Source organism: Polypterus senegalus, chromosome 2 (genome assembly GCF_016835505.1).
Source record: "Polypterus senegalus isolate Bchr_013 chromosome 2, ASM1683550v1, whole genome shotgun sequence".
Classification (NCBI taxonomy): domain Eukaryota; kingdom Metazoa; phylum Chordata; class Cladistia; order Polypteriformes; family Polypteridae; genus Polypterus; species Polypterus senegalus.
This window is the reverse complement of record NC_053155.1, coordinates 288,207,454-288,230,808: the sequence shown is the minus strand read 5'-3', so window position 1 is coordinate 288,230,808 and position 23,355 is coordinate 288,207,454. Positions and strand designations below refer to the sequence as shown.

Here is a 23,355-nt window from a genome sequence, read left to right as displayed (position 1 = left end):
TTAGATAGGCAGCTTTCCCTGTCACGTTTTTTCCCTGTAGTTGTCTGTATTTTAAGACAACTGATTGTCCAGATTTTGAGAAGATATTCATATCACACAGCCCATATCTTTTGAGTCAGCTGGCCAACTTGCCCATGAAAATTGTGTTTTTGGTCCAGTCACTGTGATAATGAATATCTTCCACCTGTAATTTGAAGCTGCTGCTTTGTTTTTATCAAGTTATATATCCAACATGGCGGTGTTCAGCTTTTGTCCATCCTGCAAAGCCCAGGACAGCTGTGCTTCAGTCTATCTGTACAACTACTGATCTTCTGTTTATGCAGTATTTGTTGTTCCCTGGCTATTCCTGTCTTCTCTGTATAGCTGCCCAACCCACTCTTACAAACACTTTTTGCTAGGCAGATGTTCAGCATACAATTTAGTGGGATAAAATAACTGGAAGATAAAAGAAGCACAGTTTACTGACACTAGGAGGGGACAGTATGGCCAAAGATCTATTCATTATCAATGTGATGATTTTGCTAGATACCAGTATAATGTATTTGTATGTACTTTTCAAACTGAATCAATATTTTTTTGAAAAAGTAAAAAATGTACTACTGGTTACTATGGAACTTTAATCCTTCAAAAGGCTTGTTGATGCTCTGCTACTTAAATAGATTCAACAGCAGTTATTCAAATCTCTCATAGCAATAAAAGCTCAGGTTTCCACTCATCCATTCCCTCATTTACTCACCTGGAGCATGAAGTGTTTAAGTAAATAATGCAATAGCCATGTAAATCTCTCTGGCTGTAAAAGTGGGTGCATCTCAGTATATCACTGTACAATGATCAGATTTTTGGCCAACAATTGTTAAACCCCACCTTAAATGTTATATGCTACAAGTAATACAGTAATCCCTCGCTATATCGCGCTTCGACTTTCGTGGCTTCACTCTATCGTGGATTTTAAATGTATGCACATCTAAATATATATCACAGATTTTTCGCTGGTTCGCGGATTTCTGCGGACAATGGGTCTTTTAATTTATGCTGCACGCTTCCTCAGTTTGTTTGCCCTGTTGATTTCATACAAGGGACGCTATTGGTGGATGGCTTAGAAGCTACCCAATCAGAACATGTATTACATATTAACTAAAACTCCTCAATGCTATAAGATATGCTTCCCGCGTGGTGCTTGATTGTTTGCTTGTCTCTGCCACTCTCTCACCCTCTCTGACATTCTCTGCGCCTGACGGAGGGGCTGTGAGCAGAGGTGCTGTTTGCACAGAAGCTGTTTGCCTAGTGGATGCGGACGCACCTCTAAGAAATGCCGCTTTATCATGGTGCTTCCAAAAGCACACTTATTGATTTTTTGATGGTTTGCTTTAATCTTGCTCTCTCTCTCTCTCTCTGACGTTCTCTGCGGCTGACATAGGAGATGTGAGCAGAGGGGCTGTTTGCACAGAGGCTGTTTACTTAGAAGATACTGACGCTCCTCTAAAAAATGCCGCGGCAAACTTAAATGCACACGTATTGATTTTTTGATTGTTTGCTTTTCTTTGCGAGCGCGCGCTCTCTCTCTCTCTCTCTGAAATTCTCTGCTCCTAAAGAGAAGATGATCCGTTTGCATTCTTTTAATTGTGAGAAAGAACTGTCATCTCTGTCTTGTCATGGAGCACAGTTTAAACTTTTGACTAAAGGGTGTTATTTCATGTCTAGAGGGCTCTAATAATGTTAACAGTGTGGGAGAGTTTATAAGGGCTTAAAATATATAAAAATAACTATACAAACATATGGTTTCTACTTCGCGGATTTTTATCTATCGCGGGGGGTTCTGGAACGCAACCCCCGCGATCGAGGAGGGATTACTGTATATATATTGATATTATCATATTTGTTTATAGATTTAGAGGAACACAAACAAATGTTGCATCTGTTAGTTGTGGTGGTGATAGAAAAAGATGAGATGTAGTATAATTACCATCATTAAAAACAAGGTAATTCGGTACACTTAATAGTCAAAAACTACTTACATTCCTCTATAGCTTACCAATATTTACCAAGTTCTACAATTCTAACTATCAAGTGCTCTGCACTGCAAAATATATTTTTTGCCAAAGTAGTCGACAGGTTAAATACATGAGGTTTGTACAGAGCGTATGATAGAGTTTAAGTTTCGTAGGAAACAAGCACCACATATTCATAAGCTAAATTTGTTTTTAGAATTATCAGGGGCCTCATGTATAAACAGTGCGTATGCACAAAAATGTTGCGTATGCCCGTTTCCATACTCACTTCAAAGTGTATAAAAATAAACTTGCCATAAAGACCTGAACATTTTCATGGCAGCCTCAAACTATGTGTATGCAAGTTTCTGTTCAGTTTTGCAAACTGGCGGTACCCAGCATTAACGTAGTGCCACTATTTCTGTGTGGTCATCCATTTTTTCAGATTCGCAGCAATGAAGTTGAATTTATCAAATACACCAAAATTAATTGCATATCGTTTCCAAATTTAATTCACTTGAATGTAGTAATTCTGTAACAATATAATGGTGCCAGGAATGGCCAAGCTATTCCAACTACCACAGCTGATTTAGCATTGTTAGAAGACATCAGAAATTCAAAAATTAGAAGCGAGCGCATATTTATAGATGATGACGACTGGCTTCTAAGTCGATTTCAATTTCCAAGAGCTATCCTCTTGTAGTTGTGTGCTGAACTGGCGCTAGCTTTACAAACGTAGGCTTTAAGGAATTGTGCTCTACCTGCTCCTTTGCAAGTTCTGTCCACCCTTGAGTTTTTAGCCACAGGACCTTTTTAATGTGAACTTGCTGTGCGATTGGGTATTTCACAAACCTCACTGAGTCACACCATGCCAGCTATATAGGATGGTACTATCCACTTGTAATCCACATAGATAAGATTTCCTTACACTAGGGTTGAACTGTCAAACAAGAAAAAGCAATTCACGGTAAAGTCCAATTTTCCAAATGTAACCGGAGTAGTGAACTGCACACACATTGCTATTGCAATGGCACTGGACAAGTTACATCAGCCAGGGATGAATCACCAAAAGAATGAGCTGATATTACATCATCTATAGCAGGGGAGTGTATAAAAACAGCAACTCCAAACAGTCGCAGGTGCTCTTTTCAGGGCCGTTCTTAGCAGTGTTGGAGCCCTACATGGTTCAGAAATGTGCAGGCCCTGGATGTGCAGTCCCCGAGTCCCCGAATGGGAATGGGGGGTCCAGGGGGACAGAGCCCCCCTAACTCAGGAAGGTGTCCTAAAAAAAGTCCGGAAAAGAACAATAAAATTTAGGATGAGGAGGGTACCGTGACACACGACGTGAGTGACTGGCACAGACGGCTGCAGTGCCATTTTGTCAGCCCGACAAAAAAAAAAAAATTATATGTCGGGGCCGGGCCAGGGGCCCCCCTCACGATCGGGGTCCTACGCGGATGCATAGTTCACATATGCCTAAGAATGTCCCTGCTCTTTTCAATTAGTGTGGCAAAAGGCAAGTAGTCATTTTAAGCATAGCAAGTCATCTCAAAGCGCCTTGTAAAGAGCAGAGAATCTATCTGTTGTGGCGCTTGATGCCAATGCTACACTATAAAGGTGCCTTCCTATTTGCTTATGTAAATAGTCCACAGCAAGTGTGTTGCATTGTGCAAGCATAGCTTGCATCACTTAGAACAGCCCTTATATTCCTTAGTTCATTAGCCGCAACTCTTACAGCATCCACTACTGCATTTTGTGACTCCATAACAGTGTCCATCAGCACACACAGCCAGATGGTTGCCCAGGATTTCCGTGGCAGAGTTGTGTGTGCAGCCAAAGCATGAATATGTGCTGGGCACAGCAGCACCATCATTGTGTCTTTGGCACAGGAGTCAGCTTTTGTAATACTATCTCAAACAGAATAAACAGACTAAATAAACAATAATAAATATAATAATATATTAATAATATAAATATAATAAATATATATAAATAAATATAATATAAAAAAATAATAAATAAATAAACAAGGCTGTGACTTGCCTCTTCATGGCCACTTTGATATCTGACCACTTCTTTTTTATTTTGGGCACTGTGCGACTTTCTGAACTTGAACTTTTGTGTCTCCGCCACACTGTATCACTCCATAACTTCCTTTTGTTGCTTATACCGCTGCTTATGCCAACAAATAGAACATTTTTCCTTGCCTACACTTCGCATTCTCTGAAATTCTTTTTTCCATGTGCTTTTGCCATTGCCTTTTGCACAAAACACTGAACAGAGGGGCTATTTGTATTGATTTTCATATTCAAATATGCACGATTCTGAGAGGAGTCAGTGTATGCCTGTAGGCTTGTGCACATGCATTAAATTTCACGTTCAAAGGGATTTATAAAGGGGAAATGCTTGGAACTTGGTGTACATACAATTTTATGCATTTGGATATTTTGTACATACTCACATTTCCAGTTTTGTCCATATGCCATGTTTTAGTGTGAATTTCATGCACAGCAACATACATGAGGTCCCAGTTATTAGAAACGACTTATTAGTACATTGTAAAAAAACTTCAATAAAAATACATAAAATTAATTGCATATTTTAACAATGAAAATAGTTGCATATACAGTATAAGAATACAAATGCTTTTAAAAGATAAATGCATAACATATATATTTAAATTGTAAGTTGTATTATAGCAGCCAATGTCAGTTCATTGTTAAGCAGTGTTTTAGTTGCTATTCAATTCATTGTTTCAAAGTGTAAAAATATTTTATGGAAATTTTTGCATTGGCACAGACTCACAAAGATTCTGAACTAAAACACAACATATATGTAAAAATATTGTATTTAATATGAAGATATTGCAGTGCCCTGTGTTGGGCTGGCACCCTGCCCGGGGTTTGTTTCCTGCCTTGTGCCCTGTGTTGGCTGGGATTAACTCCAGGAGACCCCTGTGACCTTGTAGTTAGGATATAGTGGGTTGGATAATGGATGGATGGATGGATATTGCAGTGCCCATTTTTCTCAAAAAATTCGGATGCACCTCATTTATTTGTTCTTTATGTTATCTTAAAAAATATAATACTCTATCAATAAACATTTCTTTATATTTTAATGAATGGGTCTATAAAAAAGAACAATTACTTAATGTTTATAGAATATTTATATTTAGTTAAATTGATGGCTACTAAGCCAATATTCTGTCCTTTAATTGAAATAATTTAATGTAGTGATACTGAGGATAGAATTTTAATTGTTTACTGAATTAACTTTACTGATATAAAACATGTAAGTGTCTGTGCTGACCTTTACTTGAAGGTTTGTTGGCAGCTCATCTGCTGGTAATTTAACTGTTAAATAAAGATTTTTTTATTTAAGTAATGTGCACATTTCATTCAAAATATAACATAACATTGTTAGTGCCATTATCAGGTCTGTTAAAATCAGATTTAATATATAGATTAAAGAAAAGGTCTCCAACAAGGTCTGTATGTTGGCCAGTATAATCTGAATTATTATAGACAGACATGAGCAAAATTTATACCTGGGCATAATCCTGAGCAGGGTCGCAGGAGAGTTGGAGCCTAATCCAGCAGGTTTATGGCACAAGTCTGGAGCAATCCTTGGACAGGGAGCCAGACCATTTGCAGGGTGAGCACATATACATTTCAGAACAGACTTATAGGAACAAAGCTAAGGGAAATCCAGGGAAGAGCAACTAAACTGATTCCAGAACTGCCAGATATAAGCTATGAAAAAAGAATAAAGAAGTTGACCTTCAACATAAATTTGAATTTAAACAGATGGGAATTAGTCCAGTGTATACAAGCTGTTACATTAAAATTAGCTTTCCAACAAGAACATGGGGGAGACCAATCAAAACTGGTTAAGAGAAGATTTTGCTGAAATACTTGAAAAGTTTTCTTTAGTCAGAGAAATATAGAAACATGGAATAAATTATCAAGTAAGGCTGCAGACAATAGTACTCAAGGGACCTTCAAAACTTCACTCAATGTTATTTTGTTAGTCAGGCAAATACAGTAGAGCCCCAATTGCTTGATGTTAAACTGTGCATCAATCATTTTTGTAATTAAGTTCTGTCATGTATTTCTTTCTAGGATTGTGTTTGATGATGGCTCACTTTGCAACCTTTTCTCTGCTAAACCTACCAGAGTTCTTTCCAGATCTAATAGGAAAATGCAGTAAGAGGTATATGGATAAAATTAATGGCTGAAGAGCAAATTGATAGTTTTAAGTACTTGTGCAATCTTTATAAAATTCATTACAAGAAGACATCTAGACTTAACTATTTCTCTTGTTAAATATGTTTACATCATGAAGTTTCTATTTATTCATTCATTTAATAATTATCAAAATTGTATTTATGGCAGGAACGAAAAGGGTATTACTTCATTGCAGGGCACACTCTTGCACACTTGGTTATTTTATTATCACCGATTAAAGTAGAACACATGTTTTTGAAATTTGGGGAAAAAACTAAAGTACTCAGGGATAAACACTCACTGACATAAGGATAAGGTGCAAACTTATGTAGAAAGAATGACTGTATCCAGAATTTGAGCCCAGTCTTCTGAAACTATGCAGCAGCAGCATTAACCATTGCACCATCAATTCAATTTAATTTAGGCAATTATCATATAGAGATCTTTACTGTGTGCACGCAGGCTTGGAGTGCTAAAACAATTTACAAAAATAATAAATAACAGCAAAGTATCTAAACATGCAAACATTTTTATACCATCACAGATTTCTCTGTATGGAACATGCTGGGAGTATAGGGGGAGCCACTAATGGGGGTGTAGGATGAGAACCAAGAACTCATAGAAACAAGATGTGCATTGGAATCATCCCAGTCCAGAATATTTCAAGAGGAGGTGAAAGAACTGGCCCTTTTGGTTACAACTGTCCAAAGAAAATATAAAAGGAGGAAAGCAGACAACTATGGAAGGTCAACTGTCTTCACTGAACAGGTTGCTCAAACAACCTGAAGCCACCGGGTAAAGAGACGACCACACTCTACTTGACAGTGACTAAAATACACTACTGTAACAGTACTGTAAATATATTACAAGGTTCATAGACACATCTATCTAGTTAAATAAACATTAATATAGGAGTTAAAATTTATTTTGTTAAAATGTTCCTATGGTCTCACTAACAGATGTTGCAGTTAACAAAAAATATGGTAAACGTGACATCAAGATTAAATTGGCTTTTTTTTTTTCCTTCCCAGTTAATGTTTGCTTGTTTGATTTCCTTTAAAACTAATTTAATTTATTGTTTTGGTGTTTTTGATTGTTGGCAGATGATGCCACCATTTTCGTATAGTTTTTTGTTTCTTGGGACTCGCTACAATGCCAATTGATGACATATCAGAATTCATATTACATAAAAAAGACAGACCCTATCAAAACAAAAAAATAAAAGTGAACATTCTTATTTAGGATTTCTGGTATTGATGTATTGGCTTCCTTGATGATTTCTAGTTTTGCCAAGTTCGTCTGATTGACAGACATATGCAGGTCTTACATTTCCATTTAAAATATTTGCAGTCTTACTTCTTCTAACTATGAAATAAAATAAATAAACCACAATTGAAATTCAGTTAAATTAATGGAAAACAATTTATTTGGCCAGATGCTAGCATAGTAAATGGAAACAAACCTGTCAGTTAAATATGGCATTTGTGGAGAAAGTAAATATTTTTAAGATTGTAATTAAAGAATAACAATCTGTGGTGAGAAAAAACTTTTTAAATACAATACAGCATTATATTGAACTACATAATGGCCAATGAAGTAGCCACATCCATTCTATTGGACTGTGTGAACAGATACTTTAATTGTAGATTCCTAGGGATCCATAGCCTACTTAGGAGCCAGTCCATTGTAGGACTACACTATCATCTGTAGTCCATCCTGCGGCTAGGATGTTGAATATCTCTGGGTCCACGGTTCTTGAGGCTGATCCTCCAATTAGCTGTGACCCACCCAATCCTACTGAGATTGCACAGGTGGTGAACCAGCTGAGGGGAGGAAAGGCTGCAGGGATCTGTGGTATCTGGGGTGAACTTCTCCAGGCTGGTGGTAAGGCTGTCCTCCTGGCATTGCAAACAATCTTTGCTTCCATTTGGGAGACTGGCATCATCCCATTTGACTGGAAAATGGGACTTGTCATCCCTATCTGGAAAGGGAAGGGTGATCGCCTGGATTGCAGCAACTACAGGGGGATAACACTGCTCTCGGTGCCAGGTAAGGTCCTTGCTAGGGTTGTCCTCAATAGGATCCGTGATCACTTGGTCACCTATCAGCGACCGGAACAGTCTGGTTTTACCCATAGGAAGTCTACCATTGACCGCATCCTGGCACAGAGGGTTCTCATAGAGCGCAAACGCGTATATCGGCAGAGGTTCTTTGCAGCCTTTGTCGATTTTCGCTAAGTGTTCGACTCAGCTGACCGAGCTGTCCTGTGGAACATCTTGAGGGTTCGCGGGATCCCTTCGAGGTTGCTGGATATCATGGCTGGCCTGTACACTGGTACTGTGAGTGCTGTGCAGAGTGGAGGCAGGACCTCTGCGTTTTTCCCAGTTGATTTTGGGGTTCATTAGGGGTGTGTTCTTACTCCTACTCTGTTCAATGCTTGTATGGACTGGGTGTTGGGAAAGGTCGTGGGGTCCAGCGGCTGTGGGGCATCTGCTGGTGAAGAAAGATTAATGGATCTTGACTTTGCTGACAATGCTGTGATCTTCGCGGAGCCAATGGAGGCTCTGATCGGGGCGCTCGAGAGACTGAGTGTGGAGTCTGAGAGTCTGGGCTTGCGAGTGTCCTGGACAAAAACCAAGATCCAGACTTTTAATGACCTCTTGGGCACAGCCATCAGCAGTGTGTCTGTTTTCGCAGAGAGTGTTGACCTTTTTGAGAGGTTTACTTACCTTGGCAATGACATTCATGTCTCTGGTGACTCTTCCTGTGAAGTCAGTAGACGGATTGGGAGAACATGGGGGGAGTCATGAGGTCGCTGGAAAGGAGTGTGTGGAGCTTCCAATATCTATGCAAAAGGACGAAGGTCCAAGTCTTTAGAATTCTGGTGCTTCCTGTCTTACTATATGGTTGCTGTATATTGTTGAGACATGGACACCATCCAGTTACCTGAGATGAAGACTGAACTCTTTTGGTACTGTGTCTCTCCAGAAAATCCTTGGGTACCGTTGGTTTGACTTTGTGTCGAATGAGTGGTTGCTCATGGAGTCCCAAATGAGGCACATTACCTGCATTGTGAGGGAGCGTCAGTTACGGCACTACGGCCATGTGGCACGTTTCCCAGAGGGTGATCCGGCTCATAAGATCCTCATTGTTGGGGACCCAAGTGGCTTGACCAGGCCAAGGGGTCACCCACGTAACACCTGGCTGCGGTAGATAGAGGGTCATTTCCTGAGGGCAGGACTGGACCGCATGTCTGCCTGGGGGTTGCTAACCGGGATCCCGAGCCGTTTCGACGTGTAGTGGGTGCAGCAACACATTGTACCAGTGCATGCTCCCCAACTTCACTTGACTTGACCATTGTAGGTCACACTTGTATACCTGCAAACATAAGGCCACTTTAAAGTTGCTAATCAACCTAACATTTATTTCTTTGGTATATGGAAAGAAAAACTGAAGTACCTTAAGAAACACCCATGTAGACCCAGGGACAGCTTACAAACTTGAATCTCTGGGTGACTGCTCCAGAATTCAAATGCAGGTCTCTTGAGTTTTGAGACATCAGTGCCCCATCAATGCACTGTCGTGTCCCTTTTGGGTCCAGCCAGAAGAATCAAATTCAGTACTACTTCTTGAATAAAAATACATTTGCCTTATAACCATATAAAATGAAAGAAACCAAAACAACTAAATTATCTTTACTCTATTTCCCTATTGTGTTTCATCACTTTGTCATAAATGGTGGTGCTAATTCTGTGTCTGGTAGGCAAGCAAGAGTTCAACATTATTTTACAAAAGCCTGCAAGGGAAAAAAATGTCAAGAATTACAAAGCACAATAGAAGCAAGTAAAAGAGGAAATATTTTTAAAAATTCTGTTTTATAAGATTTTAAATATATGCCTTCTGTATGGAAAAATCTTCAAATAAATGAACTTGTATTCTTATTTTTTATTGATGTTGTAATGCAAGAATGAGTGTCATTGCAATCAGTAAGCTAATTTACAAAGATGATACATTAGCAACAGTAGACATGTCACCTTATATCTATTCCTTCTGCTTCTATCCTGTTACAGTACTGTACATGCTAAACAGAGTTAAGTTACCTACAAAGGAATCACTTCATTGAAGAAGCTCTGGCTATAATACTGACAACAAAACCTAAATCAATTAACATTTTTAGTGTTTGATCTCAAAAACATTTCTATCTCTAGGTTCAAACTTTTGGTTTGTGGAGGCATCACTAAATTTCAGTGCACTAGCTGTCTAGGATAGACTTAGAAATAGAAGTACACAAGCAACTATGTTGCACCTACTTTTTTACCCATACATTAAGCATGAAGAATGCTGACAAATCTGAAGAAGCAAAAAATTATTGTAGTCTTTCAGCTACAATAAGCACTTTGAACTACATTTCTTTTGTATGAAAATTTGCTATATAAAAAAATGTTGTTGTGGTTGTTGTTGTTGTAGCTGCTGAATATGGATCCATGTTCAATGAGGTATTGCTAAAAGACTCTCAAAAATTAAATCCTACTTCCCTGTACAATAAAGGATGTGTGCTTGTGGAGCTGGTCTTACTTAAACTGCAAAATCAAAATGCACATATCACTAGAGTTCTAGTGTTAACATTATTGAAAAACTGAACATTTTTAATGTTAATATACTGCTGCAACAGCACATGTACAGACAATATTTATGTATCTCTGTCCATGTCAATATTTTCTAGATATCTTTATTTCTGCATACAGTATTTTGTTTTTTTTTTATCTATTCAAGTTTATGTATGACCACCTGCATAGATATGGTGGAATGGAGAAAGGGCAGTTGATGGTCAGGCACAGGGCTGTAGGAGGAATAAAAAGAATGTTTAGATTACTTTTTTAAAGGAAAACATTACTACAGTAATGTTCAGTTTAAATGTATCTTGTAATATGTGCATTTAATGTTTTTATTTGCTTGCTCTTTACTGCCTTTAAAAATTTAAAAGGAAATAAAGGGAGGGAGTACCATTAATAGGTAAGAAAATAAACAATGCCGTATGACAATTGTAAACCAATGGTGTCATTATAACATATTGGTAAATCTAGAAGTTTTTTTTCAGTGTTCAAAATCACTTCTCTTCAACTGCTAAGAATTAATGATCGTCTCTTATTACCAGAAGAAAACACATACACATAACAGTGGTAGAATAAAAGGACTCATTGACAGAAGAAATAGCTCCATAGCTATTAGGTTGCAATGGAACACTATGTAAAACAATAGCCTGTATATCTTTGTGAAAGAAACAACTGGTACTTGTAAAAAACATTCAAGCTTGACCCTTTAGTTTCCTCAAGGGAAAACGGTACTGTTCTATTCCCCTAACAGATGTACACTTTAGCCTATAATTGTAACTGTAGTTTAAACCACTTAGATACACTGTTTATTTTGTTTCTGCAAGGTGCCTTATGATGGTGTATTCTATGAAAAGCGCTATATAAAATAAACACTGATTGATAGCTCAATTATCCATTCAATTTAAAATTCCAGTGAAGCAAAACATAATTTTCAAAATCAAACTTCCAATAAGTCTTAACACATAACCAATCAAAGAAGAATTAGCCACACTTGACCTCTGGCATTGTATGCTTTAATTTTTCTATGCAATTAACATAGGAAACATCCCTAAAACCCCATACATTTTCATTTACATTGGCCAATCCCTTAAATAGTTATATATGAAGAACAACTGAGGTACATAGACAGTCACTGCTTGAAATCCTGTCAGTTCAGTGCAGGGTCCAAAGCATATTCTATATGGCTACATTAGTAGAAAGGGGTCACATTGGAATTTAAAGTGTACATTATGATCAGTGAACTGCTACTATTCTGTTGTGTTTTTAAAATATTTGTATCTAATTTCCTAAGACATTAGAGAAGATTATTTTTATAGATTACTTGAATGGTGCTAGTTACCAAAGTATAAAATGATTACATATTAAAATATTTATGAATGTTTCATCATCATTAATTTATTGACTGGTAACTTTTTTGTACTCCTTTACAGATACACACTGTAATGTCATTAATGATTATTCTCACACATTAAGTTAAATACCATATGAATATGTTCATGTTTTCCATGTCTTGATGAGCAATGTGCAGATCTACCTGTCCACTTTAGCTCACTTATAACTCCAAATAATCCAGAAATGAAAGCCTACAGTGACTTTATTAGCAAGATTGTCAGCAGTGAAAAAAATCAGTGAGTGTATAACCCTTTTCCATTTCTCTCATGGAAAGGCTGGCAACAAACTTGGGGCCCTCAAGTTAGAAACAAAAACTCAGCTTTGCTAAAGGAACGCTTATTATTTTCAGTCGAACAAGTAAAACTGTTGACTTAAACTATAAAAAAGAGAATATCATAATTGAATATATACCATAGGCACTCTCTCTCAGCCTCGGTACCCGTTTCCCTAAACGATCCCAAAAAAGTCTTCAATTCCCTAGTAAGGAATAACTAAGGTTTCTGCCCCTCTCCATTTCTCTTCAATACATGGAAAACTCGGAAATTTCCTCCAGAGAAAATTCATCTATACCATAATTGTGAAAAATTAACTTTAACTCAAAATACAACATAATGTTTAAAAACAAATACATTATTCCATATTCGAAAATTGTTAGGATGCAATCGGAATTATCAGCTTAGTCTTTTTAAAATTAAACAGCATATGGTAAAAAAAGAACTAATCCATAGCTGCAGTATTAACAGCAATGCCAGGTGCAAAAATCAGCCAAAACGGGAAGGTTTTTCAGTTTCCCCAAGAAACTGATGACAAAGCTGCTCTAAGACTATTACCCGATCAAACACAAACAAATCACAGGCTTAGTGCTTTTCATGACTGGGGACATACTGTACTCCATATATTTCAGTTTTATTAGAGATGCTATTTGCACCACTGTGGATTTACTGCCTCACAGCTCCAGGGGACTGCATTCAAATCCTAGCCCTGGCACTGCATATGTGTAATATGCATATTCTCCATATATCTGTACTGATCTTCTACCAGGTATATTGCTTTTTTCTTCCAGATCCTTAAAACATGGTTTGGGTAACTGTCAACTCGAAACTGGTCCAGGGTCCATTGTTTCAGAAACATGTATAGTTCTTGCAGTGATAACACTTATGGCTTATGCAACAAACTGTCAAATGTAGAGACGCAAAGATGAATGCCCACAGCTAATTAGGTTTTGGTATGGCATTTAGTTTTACTGTAAAAACACCTTCCGAATTATAAACATTAAAATCCTAGTGCAACTGTGTATTGTATATGATCTTTTTTCTGCTTTACTAGATATGTAAACAATGGGTTCAGTTATTTGTTTCCATACTGTTCAGTTATTCATCTTTATCTGTGTTCTATCTTTTCTTGAACCAGTACTTTTCAGGGTCACTGAGACCAGAGTCTGGCCAAAAAGCATAAGCCACAGTTCAGGTCACTGCATAGCACAGTCACACTAACACACAATTTAGAATTGCCATTTTACCAAACATTACTATTTTGGGGATGTAGGAGGAAAAATGAGTACCCAAAAAGCTAATGCAGATACTGCATATTCACAAAGACAGTAACCCTCTTAATTCAGGGTTGTGATAGGCTGTAGTCTATTTTGACAGCAGGAAAAAGAAGGCAAGAACTAGCCCTGAATGGGACACTACTACATGTTAGAGCATATACAAACATAGAAAAACAATTATTATATTCAGTGTGATATAGGGAATTTAATCAACCCAACAGTATGTATGTGGATTGTGGGAGGAAATTAGGATGCCTAGAGGGAAAGCACATGCAAAAATAAAGAACATGCTAATGACATGCTTTGTGTTTGTAACAAAAAGTTTGGCTTACAGGTTGGCTTTCAAAAGGGAGAGAGAGAGAGAGAGAGATACAGACAGACGAGGGGAGACAGACAAACAGAGAAACCTTATATGATTCATGAATTACATTGTGTCACAAAGTAATGTACCGGCAGGTTATATTGTCAGGCTTCAGGCCTGGAGCAGTGCATCCCCTGCAAAGGCCTTGACAAGGCCAACACCATGGAGCAGGAGTTCACAATTTTTTCTTGGGGGCTAGAACTTGGGACTTAGAAAACACTACACACTTAAGATGCATTGTGGACCTTCAGAAAAGAAGCAATATAATCTCCAAGGTGGTACCATTGATGTATGGATATAGATACACCAGGGTTTGGCAATAGATGTGAAAAGAAAGGAAAAGATGGTCAACTGCCTCCTCAACCAAATAGGGACAAAAAACAAATTTAAGACAGCTTAGTAGTCATTATTATTGAGTTATATCAACTTCCTCCAAGAAACCCCCTGCGTATATTTCTCTAACCAAAATGTGTTCAGGGAAAAAAAATATTCTTAGTCAATGTTTGGTCTGAGGGCCAAGATTAACACTTGTGCACTTACAGTGATTTAGGGTATAATTTGCCCTACACTGTTGCATTCAGTTGGGTTTTTTGTCAGTTTCAGTATTATTACTGATTTGACTGCTTCTCATGGGTACGATTTACTGAAAAACTTCAGATGTTGTTTAGTTATTGATCATTCAAGCAGTTAAATACACACACTGTTAATATTTTTTCACAATGAAGTCCTGATTGAAAAATTCAGAAGAGGGCATCGATATTTGGTTTGCCTGATGACTGGATTTGTGAATAGCAAAGGATCATCTATGAGCACCTAAGCTTTAAATCTGCTGAACAAAATAAGAAGCTAACTACTGAAGCGTTGTAGGTGTTTACTGACACACCCTTCAAGAATATAATACATTCTTGGGTGCACATAATCCAATTCAGAGAAACAGTAACACACAGCTGACAGTAAGACAAAAGTTTCAGAGGGCCAGATTATGGAGTAACAATAAAGACAAATGCTAAAGAAGGGGTATAATAGAATTACAATACAAATACAACCCAGCCTCAACATACAAGTTTATGACAAAGCCACGTAGTTGATAAGTTAAGATCTACTTATGATTAATGCTGCAACTGTTGTACTTTTTGAAGCTTTCTAATAGTCAAAGGAATCATTAAACACAATAAAATTAAACAGTACAATTAAGAACCAGTTTTACAGTGGTCAAATGGGGCAGGAATCTTAAGATTATATACAGAGCATGTGATCTGCTTCCCTTGACTACTTGTAAATTACCTGTTGTGCAAATAAAAACAAAGCCTTTGTGAATAACTGTGATGAATTTTGGGAAAGCGTGATTTTTTTTAAAAGAAAGATGATCTTCATTCCAACTGGATTCAAATCCTAGCTGGACTGTACTTTATCCCAAAACATGGTAACAGACTTCCCTGAATGACATATTACAGCACCATCCAGGAAGCAGCCACGTAATGTTAACCTAAGGACCGTGTTTTATTTCATCTGTTATTCTCTAGTACCTGCCACATAAAATCCAAACTGATATAACACAGACAGATATCTGATTACTAAATTCTGGCTTATTAAATCTGCCTTTAATTGAGGCAGCACTGAATGGTTTTATGTTCAATCATAAATCAAGAAATATTGGTAAAGAAAGTGGCCTTGAAATGATGTGAAAAACTGTATCTTGCTTCTAAAAATTTAGGAGATTTCATATGCTTTGAGATGATCATATTTTAAAACAGAATCTAGCTCAATTATAGTTTTAACATATAGACCACCTAGACTGCATTAATTTCTCATGACCAAACTTGACAGGCTTTTATCTTAATCTAGTTATAAATTATGATAGAGAAGTGTTGACAGATGATTTTTGACTTGAAGACCTTCACCTCTCCATCTTTCTTTGGTTAAGAGTATTGTACTGTATTTATTTAAAAAAAAAACTTTCATGAGTTTTTGATTATCCTTTTAGCATAGCACCTGATAATTCATGAGGTACTATGTTTTGATTGGTAAATAGTTCACAGCTTGAACATAAGTGCTATGAAGCTGTAACTATGCGTGTCAGATACCATATTAGAAAGAGTGATCACATTATCCATTGTTGTCTGGTTTGGTTTAGGAACAGTCCACACCAAAAGTAAATTATAGTGTGCCGTGAGGTCTGCTGAGAAAATAATTGACTATGCTCTTCCATCTGTTGCAGAACTTAAAGCAACTAGTGTCACAAACCATGTCAAAATGATTGTCACAGACTCATCTACCCAAGGACATCACTTGCTCCAAATCTTTCCTCTGGTAAATGCTTTAGGTTAAACAATAGAAACGTAAACAGTTTCTTTCTAAGGACCAAAGCCCTCACAAACCAGTATTTTAGCCTTTCTTCCTCGCTTATCTGTGTGATCTTTCATGTACTGTATGAAGGTGTGTGTGCATATATATAGAGTACTAGCTGTCCCCCGTGGCTTTGCCCACGTAGTAGTGAAACAGGACAAACTTTAAAAATCAATTAAAAAAAATGTAATCATTTGTATTGAGAAGAATTTATATTGATAGTTTTTCATATCCGGTGTAAAAAGTTGGCTAGGTATCTCTGGCCAAGCAGAAGGTAGGTACGCTCCAACGCCAAACGTTGCCACTGCATCTGATCATGTTCAGCTCTGAGCATGTGGCCATGATATCTCTGCCAATGAGCAGGTACCCTCTCAAACACACGTAGCTGTGATCTCTCTCTCAAAAACGTCAAACATTACTCTTTAACAATCTCTAGATGATAATGTCTGCTGAACAAACAAGAATCCCTAGCTAAACGAAGGCAAGATACGCTCCAACATTTGGTGAGAAGTTGAAGGACTCGAATGGAGGTTGACATGTGAGTGAGGATGGCCCCGACCATCTCCCTACTCCTGAGGTTCTACCTACCCCTCCTCTCGGCCCACAGCCTGTCTCTCACATTCATGCTAATAAATCGGTGCCACAACCGAACTAAACTGATCAAAAAAATTAAAGGAACACTTTCAAAACACATCAGATCTCAATGGGAAAAAAATCCTGCTGGATATCTCTACTGATATGGACTGGGTAATGTGCTAGGAACAAAAAAATGCCACATCGTTTGATGGAAATGAAAATTATCAACCTACAGAGAGCTGAATTCAAAGACACCTCAGAAATTCAAGTGAAAAAATGATGCAGCCGGCTAGTCCATTTTGCCAAAATTTCATTGCAGCAACTCCAAATCGTACGCAGTAGTTTGTATGGCCCCCACATGCTTGTTTGCATGCTCCTAATGGGACGATGGATGGTGTCCTGGGGGATCTCCTCCCAGATCTGGACCAAGGCATCACCGAGCTCCCAGAAAGTCTGAGGTGCAACCTGGCAGCGTCAGATGGACCGAAACATAATATCCCAGAGGTGTTCTACTGGATTTAGGTCAGGTGAGCGTGGGGGCCAGTCAATGGTAACAATTCCTTCATCCTCCAGGAAATGCCTGCATACTCTTGCCACATGAGGCCAGGCATTGTCGGGCACCAGGAGGAATCCAGGACCCACTGCACCAGCATAGGGTCTGACAGTGGGTTCAAGGATTTCATCCTGATACCTAATGGCAGTCAAGGTGCCATTGTCTAGACTGTAGAGGTCTGTGTGTCCCTCCATGGATATGCCTCCCCAGACCATCACTGACCCACCACCAAACCGGTCACGCTGAATGATGTTACAGGCAGCATAAGGTTCTCCATGGCTTCTCCAGACCCTTTTCACGTCTGTCACATGTACTCAAGGTGAACCTGCTCTCATCTGTGAAAAGCACAGGGCACCAGTGTTGGACCTGCCAATTCTGGTATTCTATGGCAAATGCCAATCGAGCTCCACAGTGCCAGGGAGTTAGTATAGGGCCCACTAGAGGATGTCAGGTTCTCAGGCCACCCTCATGAAGTCTGTTTCTGATTGTTTGGTCAGAGACATTCACACCAGTGGCCTGCTGGAGGTCATTTTGTAGGCTCTGGCAGTGCTCATCGTGTTCCTCCTTGCCCAAAGGAGCAGGCACTAGTCCTGCTGATGGGTTAAGGACCTTCTATGGCCCTGTCCAGCTCTCCTAGAGTAACTACCTGTCTCCTGGCATCTGCTCCATGCCCTTGAGACTGTGCTGGGAGACACAGCAAACCTTCTGGCAAAGGGACGTACTGATGTGCCATCCTGGAGAAGTTGGACTACCTGTGCAACCTCTGTAGGGTCCAGGTATCACCTCATGCTGCCAGTAGTGACACTGTCCATAGCCAAATGCAAAACATGTGAAAACATAGTCAGAAAAGATGAGGAGGGAAAAATGTCAGTGGCCTACACCTGTTAAACCATTGCTGTTTTGGGAGTCATCTCATTGTTGCCCCTCTTTCTAGTGTACCTGTTGTTAATTCCATTAACACCAAAGCAGCTGAAACTGATTAACAACCCCCTCTGCTACTTAACTGATCAGATCAAGAGCCCAGAAGTTTCATTGACTTGATGCTATACTCTGATTGAAAAGTGTTCCCTTGATTTTTTTGAGCAGTGTATAATACTTGGCACGAAGAGAGAAGTAATAAAATCAACCGGAATGTTCAAGAATGGAATGTAAGCTGTTTAACTTTTGCATGTAACTTTGTGTTATGTTATAAGAAGCTCCAATTCGACCAAGTTGAAATCCTGAATATTAGATACTGGTGAATAAAAGTGATTCTGATTTTTATCCTACATCCTCTTCACAGTGACCAATTTTACAGTCACCAAGTACCACAACACACATCTTTCAGATGTTTTCAGAGTGAATAAACCTGAAAACCCACAAAGTGAGAATGCGCATACTCATTTAATAACAAAAAGGTTTAACATCAGATACATGAAACAGAAGCACAAAGCACTGCGCCACTGTGCCTAACAATGAAATGCAATGCCATCCAATGCACGACGGGGGGATTAGGTATTTTTTGTAGGTATTCATTTATTTTCTTACAAACCAGTCAGCTGTTTTTGCCTGCACACTGACTATCTCTGCCTAAGTCCTCATTGTGTTCCCATTTGCATTTTGTTGCTTTGATAGTAATTAAGTTCCTCGCCATGTGAGAGCTCAGTGGCCCCCTTGGGACTCCGGGCCCTGACAACAGTAAACAAGCGCCAAACGACACTGATTTCCTCCAATGCCTGTCAGAGTAACATGAATACCTATTTAGTCGTGATACTGTAAGACAATACAACTATATAATGACGCAACGTGAACTTTCCAAACAATAACATTGATTACTATAAAAATAAATAAATAAATAAATAAAGCGTTCAATAAGATACTAGGAGTTTGAAAGTTACATGTAAACACTAGCGATCCAAGAAGTCGCCTATATCGCCGTACCTTGTAATGTGGAAGGTTTCTAATTTTCCCATTGCCGACGTTGGCCGTACTTTCTTTCCCAGCGGCATGACTGAACTGTGATCCTCTCTGCTTCCGTACAGTAGATTTCTCTTTCGCTTCGCTTTCGAGCGGCTGTCCCTTTGCTACATGTCACCTGGCGTCCAGTCTGCACGGGTGACACTCCGCTTTGCGCTGTCAAGCCGCTGTTGCCGCGCAGTAAACGCCGAGCAGCGCGCGCCTCTCCTCGACGTCTCGTGTTACTGAAGAGCCTCACTTTGCACCCGAAGGTAAGACTGAATACTAGGGCTTTTAGATCCCATTCCTCACTACTTCTGCATCAAACCTTTACGTTTGAGGCTGAGTGAAAGTACTTGAGAAAAAAAAAATAGAGTTTTTGTGAAACCAAAAGTTTCACTGGACAGCGCGGCCTCAAACATAAATGATTGACTGTGAGAATTTCAGCCGCTTGCTGCACTGACCTGTGGCTACTCGATCTCTTTGGAGACGGAAGGTTTTCTTTTTTCATTAAAGGAGGCTCCACCCACCTTTTAAGTACACTACAAGTCTCCCACATAAATCGTCTTTTGTGCTTTAGACTTGTCGAATTTATACACAGACCAAATCAAATTGAGCACAACAGCGCTGAACTGCCTAGACAGCGGGTTTAGTCGGCCTTTTCGGTTTTTGCCAGCAACAGTCGGCATCAAAGAAGCAGAAGGCAGTGAATAGGCAAAAAAATAAATACATTTTATATATATATATATAACACTGAATTGGACAAAAAGGACATACTATAGATCAAGAATGGATGGATGCCATTAATATTATAAATGTAGCTAAGATAAAGCCAAGATGATTCAAAACCAGGGAGTTTCTGACTCCTTTCCTGGGGGTTCACAATGGCTTCAGGTTTTCATTCCAGCCATTTTATTAATTAGTAAACAGACCCATCATTCTGGGCACGCCTTCGGGACCGTGCCCATCTTATCAGAATCATAGGCCTGTCCATTAATGATTTTTAAAAATCATAATAAACCACTTTATCCTGAGCATGGTGTCACAGAGAAGCTGTGAACCCACCTAACATGCATGTCTTGTGGGAGGAAATGGGGAGAACATGCAAGCTCCACACAGAGAGAACCTAGGACGTGAACTATGGGCTCCTTACTGCAAGGCCACCATGCCACAAATAACTAAAAATAATATTCCAAATATCTACACAGTATATATAGACACAGTAGCGTTCAGAAGTTTGGAATCACCTAGAAATGCTCAGAAGTTTATCAAGATACCTTTAAATTGATTTAAAAATACAGCCAACTAGTGTTGCTAATGACTATTACTACTTGAAATGACAGATGGTTAATTTATTATTCATATATGACAGCAAAGCCCTATTTTCAGGAGCCATTCCTTCAGTGTCCTAATGATAAATTACCTTAACTTATTTTAAATTAGCCATGTTTAAATGCTAAAAGTTATTAGAGAAACCTTTGTAGTTTAATCAGTACCACTGAAACCTGTTATTATGTTTACTTGGGAAGCAAGTTACTTGCATTCCTAAAGTTCAGTTCTGGGTTCAAAAATGGCTAAAATCAAGCAGCTTTCTATAGAAAGTTGTCAGTCTATTGTTTTTTTGAAGGAAATTTCATGCAACAGATTTCCAACAAATTGACCATTTCATACAATGGTGCATTTTACTGGCCTAAGAGAAAAAGGCAAACTGGATCTATCCAGAATAGAAAAACAACTGCATAAGAGGACACATAAATCAGAGTTTGTAGTTTGAGAGAAAATGCATTACAGGCCCTCATTTGACTTCTTCCTTAAATACAAGCCAAATACCAGTGTCATCTGCAACAGACAAAAGACGACTTCTGGATTCTGGCTTTAGAGGCAGAGTTTCAAAGAAAAAGCCATCTCTGAAACTGGCAAATAAAAAGAAAAGATTAAAATGGGAAAAATAACACAGAGAGATGGCACAGTGGTGCAGTGGGTAGCGCTGCTGCCTCACAGTTAGGAGACCTGGGTTCGCTTCCCGGGTCCTCCCTGCATGGAGTTTGCATGTTCTAATACATGTTTCCTCCGCGTGCTCTGGTTTCCTCCCACAGTCTAAAGACATGCAGGTTAGGTGCATTGGTGTTTCTAAATTGTCCTGTGTGTGTGTGCCCTGTGGTGGGCTGGACTCAACCCAACACAGACAAGCATTGGACACAAGTTCAAGGCACACATGATTTATTTTTTTCTTTTTCCTCATGGGAAATGCCTTCCTTGTTTCCCACATGTCCCAGCACAGTCTTACAGCACAAGCAAAAACAACTCTCTTCCTCTCTTTGTCTTCTCATCCACTCCTCCTTTCGAAACTGGCTCCTCGAGTAGTGGCTGCTGGCTCCTTTTATACTGCACCCGGAAGTGCTCCAGGTGCTTGATGACCTAGTTTCCAGCAGCACTTCTGGGTGTGGTGGAAAAACTGCCCAAATGGGCTCAGCAGATCCTGCTGCAGCACCTGCTGGTGGTGCCCATGAATCCAAACAGGGCTGCACCAAACTCCAACTCCCATGAAGCCCTGTGGGAGTCCAAGGCACCGCTGCAACCCAGGGGGGCTGCCAACTAACACCCTGTACCATGCTTGCCCCCTTGCTCCCCCAGTCCTTCCAGCTTGGAGGCAACCGGGCCAGGCAAGGGCCCCCAGCCACACGCTATATATATATATATATATATATATATATATATATATATATATATATATATAAACACACATGTTGCTATATAGTAATGTTTTATAATTCCTTCTTTCCCTGACCTGCCAATTTGTATTCTTGGTTTTTTCCTGTGCCACTCTTCTTCCTTCATCTATATTGTCAATTCAGTTTTTCTCCACTCATTTCATTCTAAATGACTTGAAAGTTGAGCATATTGTATAAAGTATCTAGCTGCCACCAGCTCTCCCATACTCCTGTACTGCTTACTTGCTGACATCTTTTCAAGGCAGTCTATTCACCACTGCTTTATCATACAATGCAGAGAGAACATGATTCAGTGATTTGTTCCTTTCTTTGTTCCTCAGCATTAAATTATGCACTTCAGCATGCGACAAATCCTAATACTAAAAAATGTTCTTAGAATTGTCACTTCTGCAGTTTTATGACAGGTATGCTTATGTTATGTCATTTAAAAAATGACTCCTGATATTTATTAAACCCAGCTTATTATCATGTAATTTATTTTCCTGTTTATGTTATCAACCAATGAGTAACTAATTTCTTTTTTTCATTTGAATGTAGATAATATACAGACACATTGTATTAAAAAACAGGTTTAGAATATATTTTTGTTGTTAGTCATATTCAAACTATTACTGACATGGCTAAATTAGTATGTTTATGTACATTTTAAAATGTGTTATTACTTACAATGAACTTTAATATGCTTGCAATGCATATTATCACAACACAAAATAACTGTTAAGTATAAACCTACAGTTTAACACTTCTTAATAAATTCAGGTTAAACACATTAGACACATAAGGAATAGATAAGAAGCTGACAGATATTCATTGTTTTGTACCAGAAAATACAGTCTCTTTCTTATCAGTGCTTTCTAGAGATTCTGGACTTTTGAGTTTTACATTTTAGTTCATGGAAAGCAGGATTAATTTGTCTGCATATTTAGAAATGTGAACGTCATAATTTTTCTTAGAGAAGTATTATTCTGTTTTTCCATTTTCAGTAAATCAGATTCAAAACTATTAATAACTCTCAAATCATGATGTGGGTTGAAGATTGATCAGAATAACATTTTTTTAAAAAAAGGCAAACAATTCTCATCTA

At 38.6% G+C, this 23,355-nt stretch overlaps 1 protein-coding gene across 1 annotated transcript in view; it reads right to left on the bottom strand.

Annotated features, from left to right (window-relative positions):
• wdr95 (WD40 repeat domain 95) overlaps window positions 1–19,980 on the bottom strand; it is a 120,821-nt gene extending 100,841 nt beyond the window's left edge. Inside the window, exon 1 of the mRNA XM_039745733.1 lies at window positions 19,525–19,980. Within this exon, the coding sequence (XP_039601667.1) occupies window positions 19,525–19,592 (68 nt within the window). The 5' untranslated portion in view covers window positions 19,593–19,980. The remainder of the gene's footprint in view (window positions 1–19,524) is intronic.
• Window positions 19,981–23,355: the final 3,375 nt, after the last annotated feature.